Source organism: Cyanistes caeruleus, chromosome 6 (assembly GCF_971803275.1).
Source record: "Cyanistes caeruleus chromosome 6, bCyaCae1.hap1.1, whole genome shotgun sequence".
Lineage (NCBI taxonomy): Eukaryota > Metazoa > Chordata > Aves > Passeriformes > Paridae > Cyanistes > Cyanistes caeruleus.
The window spans coordinates 32,818,300-32,830,898 of NC_141706.1; the positions used below are offsets into that span (position 1 = coordinate 32,818,300).

A 12,599-nucleotide genomic window follows, 5' to 3' on the forward strand; every position below is an offset into this window, starting at 1 on the left:
AATCTTTAAAACAGGATCTCAAGTGCCTGTGTCCTGTTTTCTGACTGCAAGCTTCTGTTAGTCTACCTACCTTACAAAACCATTAACGCTTTCCACACATTTTCATCACTAACTCATTTTCTCTGAACCAGTGTGTCTTGATGCAATCTTCAAACACAATCTAATTACACCCAATTGTTTCACTTGTGGAATCTAAGGAAAAATGCACAGGAGATAGCCACACATACGAGCCCATGAAGAGGAAATCTCATAAAAGCAGTGAGGATTGACTAGACTTTTGAAGTGAGGATCATTGTTCCAGACTCAGCACACCTCTAAAATTACTAACATGAGCTAGGTGCACTAATTTCCTTGTCTGATACCACAGAGACACTTGGCTTTATGCAAATAACTGTTTAAGGTCACCAATATCTGTTTTGGATATTCTGTCATTTTCACTTTGTCCTGGCCATGCCCCTTCCTGCCTACTGCAAAAATGAACCCTGTCCTGGCTGGAACAAGAGCACAAGGGAATTAAGAATCACCCCCCTGCTCAGACTGTACCGTTCTTTCTTCAACATCTCCCTCTCCTCTTGAAGGCTGTTGCTTATCACAGATGAGAGGTTTCCCTCCTGGGCAGCAGTGAAGGCCTCAAGGCTTGACCCAGCTGACCAGCGAGCAGCTGGAGACCGGCTGACGGGCGTAGAAGTGAAACAGGTCTTTGGTTTTGAGAGGGGCCGCTCGGCACTCACAGGAGTTGGGTTGATTCGCCTCGATGGTTTGCTTTTGCTGAAAAAAAGAGAAGCAATTCCATTAAAATCAAACTAAACAACAACAAAAAACTTAGGTCTCAAGACAGGTATGCAATCAATTCTCCAAGAGGAACCTAACGCTAAAACAAAATGGATATCAAGTTGGGATATTGAATTTCTAAACTGTACCTACAGTTATCAATTCTATTCTGTCACTGAAAAATAAAGTCATGGGGCTATAGCCTGCCAAAAACAGCCTGCTAAACCTGCAGCAAAATTTATTATCAAATATCAAGCCATCTAACAGATAATACAGTGCCACACAACCCTTCCAAATGTTTCTAATTTGAAAGGACGGGATATGGCATTTTAGTAAGAAACTGCTGATGAATTTGTTTCTAACATGACCAGGAGAAAAACAAAACCAAAATCAATCAAGTTGCCATTGTCTATCAGTTAGAGCCCAGGTTTCCAAGTTACATTGCAAGTTCAGGGAAACCCATCCTTTCTATATAAAATACTTAGATTCGTCCTTGGTAAAGTAGGAAAAAACGCTAAAAAATGGAAATGGATACAGAAACAAAATGTCAAGGAAATGCTGGTGGCTACATATTGACTGCTAAGGCGTTCTCAAAATCGCTGTAACATTGATATCCAAAGACTGGTGACCTCTTTCCTCCTCCTTTTTCCTAGTTGAGCATTAATGCAATTGAGGAAAAGAGACTTGCTGTCTGTGCTGGAAACACACCTTATCTCTTGGCCGAAGCCTCATCTAGAGGATCACCCACACCCAGCATCTGGATTTGCTGTACAGACTCACACATCTAATAATCTTTAGCTGTAATTTCCCATGTCCAGCTATAAAGTCCCACCTTCAGAGGCCACTGACTGACATACAGAGCAAACAGGCTGACAGAAAGGCTTTATATTTGGTAATGAGGATTTTAAGGAATAAAAGAGAAAGATTAAAGGACTGAGGCAACCACAGCACAAACAGCTGCCCAGAAGCTTAGCCAAAGTCACCAAGGAGACCAGGGCTTGCTGCAGACCTAGAAGAACACAGCCTGCTATTTTGTCCACAATTACACAGCACAAAGAAGCTGCACGCTAACATCTGCTACCAGAAGCCACAGAAGGTCAATCCAAAAGCTTTTCTGCTAGCATCAGTAAAGCTGAAGAGCGTTCCAGGACTGCTCTTCCTTACCATTAAAGGAGAAAGGGGAAGAGCCGAGATAACGCTGACTTGTTAGAACATGCAAGGACAAAGGTGCTCAGCTTTGTATCAGCTGGGCTGTGCACTGGCAAGCTGCAGGCAGCATCACAAGTGAGAGGCTAAAGAAGTGTCTTGGGTGGGTCCATGGAGGGGAAACCTCACTCCCTGTCAAGGCAGTATTCCCCTCCCTACATGGAGACCAGAACAAAGCAGTTCTGACCACGTTGCCCAGGTATTGTGCATTACAGCCTCTTCTGCATCTGGGCACGCACAACTGCTGGTCAAGGAGCTGCAACCTGCAGCCCAGTCCCAGTGAGACAGCGAGGCAGACTTGCTCTTACTTTGTCCAGCCAGAGGCAGCACCCATGGGCGGAAACTCCTCCAAGTTGTTAAGGTTGAGCTGGCTGGGCGGGGATCTGGCAGGAACAAGAGGCACTTCACTCCGCTTCCTTCTCCCTCCGCTCCACGATCCACTGTCACTCTTTCCATCCTCCTCTTCAGCAAGGGAGCGCCCCAGGTCACGAGCTACCTGCCGGCCAGAGGCACCGACCGAGCTGCTGCCTTTCCTCCGGCCCCGTCTCACGGGCAGGGCTTCGGGCGTGGCCAGGAAGCTCCCCAGGCTGGCCTTCTGAGAGGAGCGCTTCTCACCCTGGTGGAGCACAGGGCTGTGCCCAAAGCTCGGGCTGCTGCTGGAGACCACGCTGGGGAAATCACCACAAGGGCTAGACAGGTTCGAGCCAGAAAAGGAAGAGGAACCACTGGATGCTGCAGCAGGAGAGAAGCTGGTATCTGTGGTGCAGGTGATCACTGAAGTCCTTTGAGAAAAGAGCTGCACTCGGCTGCTGGTTGCATGGCCTGCCCTCCTTTCTGACCCTGTCCTTTGGCTCCCATGGGCCTTGGAATTAGGAGTTTTAGCAGGAGTAGGGGGTCCATTAGTCAGGATCTGGCTGGTCTGCTCCCTTAAAAAATTTAGCAGAAAAGGCACAAAATCTTTCTGAAGCAAGCTAAGAGATACCAGCTTGTCATGGATGTGGTTCTCCTGCAAGAAAAGTAGACAAAAAGTTAATACAAAGATGCTACCTGATACTTTCTGTCCAACTACCCAGATATATTTAAGTAGTAACTATGGGACTTCAATATACAATAAGAACCAACATGACTTGTCAAAGTCATGAAATTCAAGCAACCATAGTGCTGGTCACAGGCCTGAAAATCAGCCTACATATAAGCCATTTTGGCACAAGTTTTCAGATGGAGTCATTCACCTTGGTCTCTGACCGGAAAATAGTGTAACTGTTCCATGGAAACATCAATAAAACTCACTGAAGCTATGGCCAGGAAGGACTCGGAGCAAGTGACACCCCCGAGTTCAATATTTTGAAACCATCAGTACTGAAAGCATCTAATTCTAGCAGAAAAATCTAAAATCTGCGAGGTCTCTGTGCCCTGTTTTTCTGTGAATGCCACCTGCTCCCACAGAGGGGTGCTATAACAACAACCGCTGAAGTTCTTGGAGTCCTACAGCGCCAAATACAAGACCAAAGCTGTATTGAATAATTTTGCTTGAGACCTCACACAGGTCTAAACAGAGACTGTGCAACTTTAGGGTACATGAAGTTTATACTTGAGAAACTTAAACAAAAGCCCCACCACTGACTCAACACATTTGAAATCTAAACAGGTGGTGGTGATCTTACACGGGTAAATCTAGACAGAAACAACTTCATGGTATATGCAGAGTTTGAAGTTTTGTACCCTGAGTGAAAATTCTTTTGTTCCTAACACTGCACCAGGTTTCTGTTTCCTCTCAATGGGATTCAGCAACATTTGCAACAACAGAAGTTTTCAAAGGCAGCAACTTTTTCCTAACTGATACTGAAAGCATGGCACACGTACTCCAATCAAGTTATATTCACAACTCTACTAGATGAAAAGCCCAAAAATCAAACACTATTTCTGAAGGTGGTTTCTGCCTGAAAGAATGCAGTGAAAGCATGCCTGGACTCACACAATCCTCAACACTTACACTAAAACTCGTATTTGAAAACACGAGACCAATTCAGCTCCTTGGAGAAGCGTGAGATTCTGACACAGCCCGGATGACAAAGCCAAGCAGACAACAGTCAGTGAAAAAGCACAGGTCAGAATACAAAGCCCATGAGGTGTCAGAAGACCATCTCCAACCCAAAACTGCCATGAGAGCTAGAGCAAGGCATAGCCTAGCATTTCCTTCCCCTGGAATTAGCACAAGGGCACAAAGATGATTACAGTCTATGCTATGCATAAGGTTGGGTAGTTTCTCCAACTTGTCAGAGCACAACCTGTTGTCACTCATCTTTCTCTGTCCAAGTTAACCAAGGTTTGGTTCCTCCATGACTGGATAACAGCAACCTGTCACCAGCTGCCAGCTGAAAACCTCCCACTTGCTTTCTCATGCTGCACCCATGCACTGCTCCCAACAGCAAAAGGCAGCAAGAAATTCCCTCGCATTTTTTTTTGACCTCCACACCCCTCACCCACATAGCACTAGCTCAGCTGGCAGGATCTCAAACTTGTTAATGTCCACAGGTCTGCTTCTGCAAGTCACAGCTGAAGAAATACCACACAGCATAAAAGTGCTGGTCCATTCTTCCCACGCTAGCAGCACCCGACTAACTCATGTGGGTGATACCAGTAAGCTTTAATACTAGGGAACACAACGTAAAGGGCTCAGGTAGAAGATGCCTTAAATACCAATTGTTTCTCTGTGTTATTCTCTATGTGAAATATAAGCACTCCTATTCTATCTACACTTACAAATGCTTTTGTTTCTACAGGACCCCAAATCGTTCGTTACAAAACCCAGCCAACGAGCACTCTCTCTCCCAGCCCGCAAAGATCCTCCCCAAGCGGGACGAGCATCCAGCCGGCAGGCGCGCTGGCGCCAGCACAGAGCCACGGCCAAGCCCCGGGCGCTGACAGCCTCGTCCTCCTCTCACCGCTACCTTCCCCTACAGCGAGGCGGGGAGCGTCACCCCCGGTGTCACCGCGTTCCCTCCGGACACCAGCTGTGCTGCGCTGCGCTGCCCGCCCCTCTCCTCGCTGGGTTCTGTGCTGCCACACGCCAGCCCGGGCTCCCGCCGCTTCCCCCCGGGCCCCCGCCGCTTCCCCCCGGGCTCCCGCCGCTTCCCCCCGGGCTCCCGCCGCTTCCCCCCGGGCTCCCGCCGCTTCCCCCCGGGCCCCCGCCGCTTCCCCCCGGGCTCCCGCCGCTTCCCGCGCCCGCGGCCCCCCCCCGCTCCAGTCTCGGAGCCGCCCGGCGCCGGCGGCGCTGAGCTCCGGCGGGCTCAGCCCCGCGCATTCCAGCGGGCCCCTCACGCCCCCCGGGCAGCTCCCGGCGCAGTTCCCCGCCGGCGGCCTCGCCTTCCCGCCGCCGTGCCCGGAGCCCGCCCGCGCCGGGGGGCGGTGCCGCCGGCTGCTCGATGGCAGCTCGGCCCCAGCTGCGGAGCGGCACCTGACGGGGCCCCGGGCTGACCCACGCGGGCTTCGCTCCCCGCGGCAGCGCGGGGCGGACAAACTTTCCCGCACGGCCCCGGCCCGCGGCAGCGGAGGGCGCTGGGGGAGCGGCTGCGGGCCCGGCGCCGCCGGAGCCAGGGCGCTGCTGGCAGACGGCCTCGCGCGCGTTACCTCAGCCGGGCGGTGGCCGGGGCCGTGCCGGAGCCACCGCACCACGGCGCTGACCGGCACCTCCTCCTGCAGCAGCAGCTCCAAAACCGCCGCCATTCCCGGCCCCGCTCCCGCCGAGCACGCGCACAACCCGCGCCGGGGGCGGGCCCGGCGTGTCCCCCCTTCCCGCGGGGGCGGCGCCGAGCGGGGATTCCCGCCGGGGAGGCGGGCGGGGGCCGCGCCCCCTCCCCATGTCAACACGCGGGGCACGGGGCGCCTGCGCCGGTCCGTGCGCGTCTTTTCCTCTCATGCGCGGTATTTCCTTCCCCAGCAGGGCTCGGGGCCCGGCCTAGCGGCGGCGGCACCCGCGAACCGGGGTGCGGGGAAGGGCAGCGGCGTCCCCACCCCCGCCCCCCCCCCCCCCATCCCGCGGCTCCCCTCCCGCCCGCCCTCCCGCCGACACCCGCGGCGGAGGATGGCCGAGGACTCGCCGAAAAGGCGCAAGGCGAATTTCAACGAGGCGGAGACGGAGGTGCTGATCGAGCAGGTGCTGAAGCACGAGCAGCTGCTGTTCGCGGCGGGACCCGGCCGCGCCTCCGCGGGCCAGAAGCGGAAGGTGTGGGAGCTGATCCGGCACAAGGTGAACCCCGTGGCCGCCTGCCCCCGCGACGTGGAGGACCTGAAGAAGCGCTGGCGGGACCTGAAGCGCCGCGACCGCAGCAAGCTGTGCCGCCTCTCGCAGGGCTGCGGGCCGCCCGCGCCCCCCGCCCTCGGCCTCCTCCTGGCCCCCGAGGAGCTGCCGCCCGCCCGCCGCCAGCGCCGCGCCTACGGCTCCCTGCTGCCCGCCGAGGCCGTGCCCATCGTGGGCGGCATCGACACGCTGGAGCTGCCCGGCGCCGTCGTGGGGGACATGGGTGAGTGCGGGAGCGACCCCCGCGGCAGCCCCGGTCTGCGGGGGAGCGGCGCTGCGTGCGCGGCGGGGACCGGCCCCGCAGGAAGGCTCTGCTTCGGAGCCTTGGAAAGGCAAACGTATATGGACGCACACAGAACTGTGAGGCTTCGTGTTCTAGGTCATAAAAGTGCCTGAGAGCAGCACCCAAGAGTAAAAACCGCGTCTTGTAGCAGATGCTGCCCTTCCACGAGGCGTTAGACCCCGCCACCGATCTTCACAGTTGCAGTAATTATTCCTGCAAATGCAAAAAGCCATGGCAGCACGCAGGTCCAGCCAGTACAAAGTGCTGCCAGCACAATAACTTTGTACGTGCTGGAGATAATGTCCTAGCATGCTGGAATACCAAGGGATTCTTGAAATCACAATGTTTCAGCAATGCTCTTGCTGTTTACTGCGTGCACGATAGAGCATGAAACGAGCTTGCAGTGAACTTTGGGTTCCTGAAGTTTGGCTTCTGTGGTGGTAAGGGAGCTGTAGTATGCAGATACATGGTCAGCTGCTGAATGCCACCCACCTATTGAGGTGATTTGTATCCTAAAACCATCAAAGATAACATAGAGTGAGTTTAAAAGTCTTGTTTCAAGGACTAACGTTAGTGCTTAGTGGAGGAGAAAATATGTCACCACTGAGGTTATGAAGTTTCTCATGTGCTTTGCTTTGCTTTTCTTCTTCCCCCCCCACCCCTCTTCTAGGGTTTAATGGCAGTCCTGGCCCATCTCATCAATCCAGTCTTGAGCAGATGAACCTCAAAGAAGAAATAGTAGTGAAGGTGGTGGAGCCAGAAGAAAGCTCTGAGGACATGGTAGCGGTTCCACCTAGTCAAGAACAACTGCCTTTTCTGGGGACATCAGGTGGTGGTTCCTCTGGGAAAGTAAAAGCCAAAACAAAAGGCAGGTCCCAGGCAGACCAAAATGAAATGACTGAAGAGGACCTACTGCAGATTCAGCAGACCCAAATACAGGTGATCCAGTCTGGCTTTGACAGTGTCAACCACAATCTTCAGTTGCTGCAGCAAGGCATGCAAGATCTGAGTAACAGCATCAGCATCATGGCACATACACTTGTTGCTATCAAGAACGTCTATGTGAAAAACAACACTGGCCCAACCACACATGCTACTGCATCTACTCAGACCACAGCTGGGTACCTGAGCCCAGGATCCCCCCAGCTCTCCCCTGCTAAGGACAGAGCTAGAGCACAGGTGGCTGGAAGCAGCAGCAGAAGCAGCAGCTGCAGCTCCAGCTCCATGTCACAAGAACCAGGTCCTTCTGAGTTTCCTAGGCCCCCCCTGAGAACCATTAAGAAAGAACATCCAAATGGCTGCTACTACTTCTGCTTTGCAGATGTGTGAAAACTTGAGTATACATAAAAAGATTGTGTTGTTGGGTGCTGATGTATGTTCTGCTCCGGCCTGTGACTTTGAAAGGAGCGAAGTGGACTTGCCTCCCATGTTTTTCCCAGTGGGAAACATTCTGCTATAGGTGGCATTAAACACTAATTACCAGTATCCAGTTAACTCTGTTGCAGTTGGCTAATAAATGTCTTTTCTTTATCCTCTTACTCTCTTAAAAAACCAAACATTTATTTTGACCAAGATTTTTGTCTGTATCATCCCTTGTTTAATGTCACCTTGTGAAAAATAAAAGGCATGAGAGTGAGGTAAAAAAGTAACATTATGGTTACTACCACCACTGCATTATGGCTCCTACCATCAGGAGTTATCTTACACAAGTTACTTGGTTCTTGGATTAAACAAACCTCAGAAATAGCTGGTTTTTTCAGTACTTCCCTTTTCTAATAGTTATAATGTTGGGGGTGTTTGCTTGGTTGTTGTTGAATTTTTTTAAGTCTGAGCTGTTCAAGGCATTACAGGAGGAGTTGGAGATAATTGCTTATTCTAGGAATGGTCTAGGACTGAGGCATTCTGAGGCATTCATGAGTGTCCTCCTCAGAATTCACTGTTGTTTATTCCCAGCTTGTCAAATGCACCTTCTCTTCAGAGACATTGTGTTTATTGCACTGACAGGGTAGTATCTTTTTTTATCACATGGTTAAAGCAGAGAAGTACAGAAGAATGAGGAATGGATGAGTGATGCCTGTTTCTGACATAGGTTATATACAGGCTGTATCTTCATCTCATTTTGTAAGTCTTACGGAATCAGTACCACAGTATTTTAAATACAGAGAACAAAAAGCTTTGTATTGTTTTACATGATATGGAAGTTAGATTTGCTGTTGAATTACAGGAGGCCAGGGCTCACTTCATTCCAGACAAATGCTCCTGCATAGGTTAGGAAGCTTTCATTATCATTTCCTTCCTTGTAACTATAACCAAAGAAGAAGAAAGATGAGAAGCAAAATGTAACCTGGTGTCAAACTGAAACAAGCAAAACTCATTTTATCTTCATGCCAAAAAGAAACACCATTTCGCATTTAGATAAGGAAAACTACTGTCACTGGCACTATTTTGTGTTTCAGGCTTATCCATTAGAGCCACTCTACTTTGCACAATTCAGAGGTAGCAGAGTGCAATGTTCTTATATCTGGTGTCTGTACCAGAGGGCAAACAAAAACATTCTCCCCTGAAATTTTGTCCAATGACTTGAAAAATCATACAGGTTCTCTTCTTAAGCATTTATCAGCAACATTTAAAAAAGTTCTACAGATAACAGATTGCCTATAGCAATGACTAGCTGCCTCTAGTCAATTTGCACAAGCAAATTCTTCTTCAGGAGGAAGAATTCTGCAAGATTTTAGCAAATCCTGCAGGAATATAGAAAATACAATTATCATCGAGAATCACAATTTAATTCCTCTCCTAGAGGCCTAAGAATATGTAATAGCATAAGGTATGCCACTTTTCCAGTCAGCTTTGACACCACTGTATGAAAACATACTTAATTTCTGCCCTTACACCATTTTGATGTACTGAATTAACTCACCTGCACTTCAAAAACTGCTGCCTACTAAAATGTGAATACAGGGTAATCAGTTGTTAGTGTTTCCCATCAGTATCACAGATGGAGTAAAATACGCAAATATCTCACAAAAATTAAATGTATGCATGTACAGCACAATGTTAATTGGTATTAATGCCTTGAAGAAGACAAAGTTCTCTTTTCCAAGTTTACCTTAAAAAAAGATGGTACGGGTGATAGGTATTAAGAAATTGCTGAGTTTAAGAATGGCGAATAATTGATCCTTCTAAATTAGAATTTTGTGTCTATGTTGTTGAAAGCTTTCCAAATTAACCTGTTGGAAGCATTATTTCCCTCCCATCAGCACAGATGGACTCTTGCACAGTTTTCTGTATTTTGTTCTCAAGGACAAAGAAGCTAATTCATGCTACCATGACATTCTAGGTAGAATAGCAAATACAATCTACCTGGTCCTTCTGGGCAGCAGTATGAGCTTGTTCAGGTTGCAGCTGGAAGTTCTTACCTGTCTTTCTTTTGATGTTTCAATTCTTTTTTGCAGCTGTTAATTCTTGAATTTCACGTACTACAGCATTTCTTGGGAGAATTGACTTGTGTCTGCTTTCTCATGTTTCAGTACTGATTTACGTGAGAGGCAGCTACTGTGTGAGTAGAGAAGTGCAGCAGGATCCTGTGAGCAGAATGGGCAGTGTATGAATGAAGACAAGCCAGGCAATGCTAAATGACATTGTGGTGGTCAGACAAGAACCAGACCTCAACATCAGTCTACCACAGCATGTTTGTTCTGATTTTGTTTCTTACACTGTGTTTCAGTTGTACCACTAAAATATACTGAAGCCAGATCAAAATCACTCTTCCACTTCTGATACATTCTAGATTTACATATTTTAAGCAAAGAAAGAAACTGAGCTGCCTCTCATTACTACAGAGTGGGCAAAATTGTTATTTTCATCTTCCAGTTAATACAGTTGGTTGCTATTTCTTTACACACCCTTTCTGTCATCAAATGATGGTGGTATTGGGAGCACTTAAATCACATGCACCATCCAGAAGCCATGCCATTAAGTTTCTGGCTCCTCTGACCAGAAAGTGAAACATAATTTTCTTGGACTGTTACTGAGTAAATGAATTCCCAATTTGTTTCCTCTCCTGTGAAGCTGCCTAGGCTATTTGTATTAATGGCAAGAACTAATGACCTGGTCATAAAGCTTACTGAAAATACTGCCAATGATTTGAACAGAGGCAGAGCTGGCTTTAAATTTGCCTGAATGGATGGCATAACAGAGGTAATACTGAAAAAGAAATCCAGGTAATTTTCTGGAATCTTCTGGACTAAAAAACTTGTCCCACTGTGCAAAGTGCAGACTGTTTTCTGGTAGACTAAGATATTCAGGCACACAAACCACAAATATAAATTGTGATGATTTTTACACTCTACTTATGCTTAGTGTTACTAGAAAGAGAAATAAAAGGGTCTTGGAAGAAACTAGAGCAACACTAACATTGTATCCTCACACTGCATTTTCCCCAGAGCACTCAGATTCAGTAACAACTTCCATTCATTCATTTCTCTGCTATTTGCTGCTTAAGTTATTGCACAGAGGCAGACAAGTCTCCTCAAGACACTGTAAAAGCTCAGTGACTACATCCAGACAGCTGATTATCCCCAAAAGAGGTCAATTATAATAGTGACCTCTGACTAAATAAAAAACTACAGATTTGAAGGGAAAAATGCTGTCAGCAGCTGGCTTTTCAGGACCACCATATTGTTACTTAAATTGACCTGATCTGCTGTGCCAATCATTTATTGTTTAGATGAATACAGACAGAAGGGGTAAGAACAAATTGAAAGGTTTCTGAGGGGGCCCATTTGGATTTTTCTGTTATTAATATACAACACATGAACCTACTAAATCAGTTTAACTTCCATTGACTCAATCACTTCAATTTGCAATATGGACATGTGATCCATGTTGCAGTAGTACCAATACATGCTTGCTTTTTACTTTCTTGAAACAGAGAAAAAAATAACCAATGCCAAAGCACTTTATCCATTTAAATTACAGGGTTACAATAGTAAAGAACACTGAAAAACATTTCAGCCAAAGCTTTATAAGTTAATGAATCATTATTCAAACACAATCAAGAATTGAAGTTTTGCATGCTGAATGAATATTTTATTTAGAACCAGTTTATAAAAATAAAATACAAAATAATTTGAAAACAAAACTTAAACATTGTACAAAGCCTTGATATGGTACAAATGAGAAAATAAATAATTACAACTTTATGTACAAATGACCATTACAAGGGCATTAACTCTTTATGCTCTTGAGTGCCTGAGCAAACTTAAATGAAAAGAATGGCTTAGAAGATTTCCAAGGAGGGGAAGAGAACTGCAATTACTGAGCAAGAGAATTTGAAGGACTCAACATTTGTCTTCCTCAATGGTAAAAAACAATCTTGGAACTACTTTCCACTTAATTTAATCATGCTGCAGCTTTACTATTGAGTACTTGATTTCTTATGGGGTGACAGCAATGTATTTTTAATTAATTCACAATTTCATTCTTTGTGGTATTTCCCAGAGATTTTAGATTAGCAGCCATTGATTGGCCACTTCAAAAAGTCAGTACTTGTCTGAAGGCATTGCTGGTGATTTCCTTAATTTACTAGTTTGGATATTCATAGGAAAGCATTTGAAAACTGGCATCTCTTAGCACAAGCACTCAACTTGAGTCTGGGCTGACTCTAGAGAAAGAAAGTTAAAAGTTTGGGAAGAATTTCCAATCTTGCTTTCTATGCAATGAAAGTAAAAAGGATGCAGAGAATGCTGCTTGGCAACAAATCCAGATCTCCAGTCAGAGGAAACAGATGTGAAATTGCCAAAAAAATCCAAAAATCCTACTCCACTTTGTGTCCAACCTGTATGACCTTGCCTGCCATGCAGCAGATAATGGTTTTAAAAGGATCTGAAGCCAGGCAGACCAAACTAATTACACTGCATCTCTTGGAGCAAGCTGTTCTGCTGTTACCATAGGCCCTTTACATAAAAGGTCAAAGGTCAAGTGATCTCAAAACAAACATCAAATTTATTCCAGCTGAATTCCTACAGACACGTGTGG

The 12,599-nt window shown here is 47.3% G+C and overlaps 2 protein-coding genes across 2 annotated transcripts in view; one reads left to right on the top strand and one right to left on the bottom strand.

Moving 5' to 3' along the window:
- The window catches only part of CDAN1 (codanin 1), a 31,739-nt gene extending 25,931 nt beyond the window's left edge, over positions 1-5,808 (bottom strand). The window contains exons 1-3 of the mRNA XM_086891776.1: positions 5,608-5,808; positions 2,286-2,983; positions 544-768 (exon numbers count right to left, since the gene is read on the bottom strand). Coding sequence (XP_086747902.1) covers positions 544-768; positions 2,286-2,983; positions 5,608-5,703 — 1,019 coding nt within the window. The 5' untranslated portion in view covers positions 5,704-5,808. The remainder of the gene's footprint in view (positions 1-543; positions 769-2,285; positions 2,984-5,607) is intronic.
- A 113-nt stretch (positions 5,809-5,921) lies between these two features.
- On the top strand, positions 5,922-10,325 carry LOC111930243 (uncharacterized). Its single transcript, XM_023928209.2, has 2 exons — positions 5,922-6,500; positions 7,231-10,325. Exons 1-2 carry the CDS (start codon positions 6,062-6,064, stop codon positions 7,887-7,889), a joined length of 1,098 nt encoding a protein of 365 aa, XP_023783977.2. The 5' UTR covers positions 5,922-6,061; the 3' UTR covers positions 7,890-10,325.
- Positions 10,326-12,599: the final 2,274 nt, after the last annotated feature.

Bases quoted from the DNA above. Each gene is read 5' to 3' on its own strand.
- LOC111930243 (XM_023928209.2), top strand. From the start codon at position 6,062: ATGGCCGAGGACTCGCCGAAAAGGCGCAAGGCGAATTTCAACGAGGCG. The intron at 6,501-7,230 runs GTGAGTGCGGGA...CCCCTCTTCTAG, and splicing joins CGCCGTCGTGGGGGACATGG to GGTTTAATGGCAGTCCTGGC.